The 932-nt window shown below is 54.6% G+C and overlaps 1 protein-coding gene across 1 annotated transcript in view; it reads right to left on the bottom strand.

Annotated features, from left to right (window-relative positions):
- The window catches only part of LOC107105667 (alpha-N-acetylneuraminide alpha-2,8-sialyltransferase-like), an 8,636-nt gene that overhangs the window by 4,398 nt on the left and 3,306 nt on the right, over positions 1 to 932 (bottom strand). The window contains exon 2 of the mRNA XM_015405664.1: positions 650 to 711. Coding sequence (XP_015261150.1) covers positions 650 to 711 — 62 coding nt within the window. The remainder of the gene's footprint in view (positions 1 to 649; positions 712 to 932) is intronic.

Raw genomic sequence — 932 nt, 5'->3', positions numbered from 1 at the left:
CAACATTGGCTTCTCGTATGTTCTTATGGGGGGGCCCTCATGGAATCTCCTCATGGAACAGTCCTGGGTCTCCGCAACCTTTGCAGAAACCGTGAACGTGGACCCCCGGATCTCTCTCACCCCTCCTCGCTTTGCCCTTTCCGTTAGCTCTCGGTGTGCTGGGATTTGGCTTCAGAGAATTCTCCACAGGATCAGCATGGATTAATGTCATTGGGCCTTCAAACAGTGTGCCAAGCTGGCACCGGAAGGGCAGCAGATGCCACTGAAGCAGCTCTGTGGTGCCAAAATGTCAATAACGCCACACAGAAAGTGATGCCCTGGCAACAAAGGATGGCATTTGCAAGCCTCCAAGACAAAAAAAAAAAAAAGGGCTCTCCAACTTTTCGGTGGGCACCAGGCCCAGGCCGACAGATGGGCAGAAGCACAGAGAGCCAAGAGATCACGGAGAAAGATCGGCTCATTTTGAGTTTAAGTGAGACGCTTGTCTGTACAGAGGTAAAGAGCTCTAGCCCCACACTGTTGCAGACAAGAAATGAGTAACATGCAAGATAGGGATGGGCAGCCTCCAGGTGGGACCTGCGGACCCCGCCGGAATTACAGCTCACCTCCAGACTACAGAGATCTGTTCCCCCTGGAGCTCACCAGTTACTGATCCACCGCCTCGCCGACACTGGAATCCAAGGGCTGGCCTTGCAACGGCTTGTCCCCTTTCTACAGGGTCCGGGACAGAGGGTGGCGTTAGGGGAGCAGACGTCCCAGAGGCACCCGCTGCTGTGCGGGGTGCCTCAAGGGGCGGTGCTACCCCCCGATGCTGTTTAACATCTACATGCACCCCCTCGCCCAGATTGCCCGGAGCAGGGGTCATTTCATAGGAAAAAAGGTTCAGGAGCTCATTAGCATAACTTATTTGCATATGCCACACCCCCTGACAT

This window comes from Gekko japonicus, unplaced genomic scaffold (assembly GCF_001447785.1).
Source record: "Gekko japonicus isolate JY-2015 unplaced genomic scaffold, Gekko_japonicus_V1.1 scaffold4973, whole genome shotgun sequence".
NCBI lineage: Eukaryota > Metazoa > Chordata > Lepidosauria > Squamata > Gekkonidae > Gekko > Gekko japonicus.
This window is presented reverse-complemented; position numbering and strand designations above follow the sequence as displayed.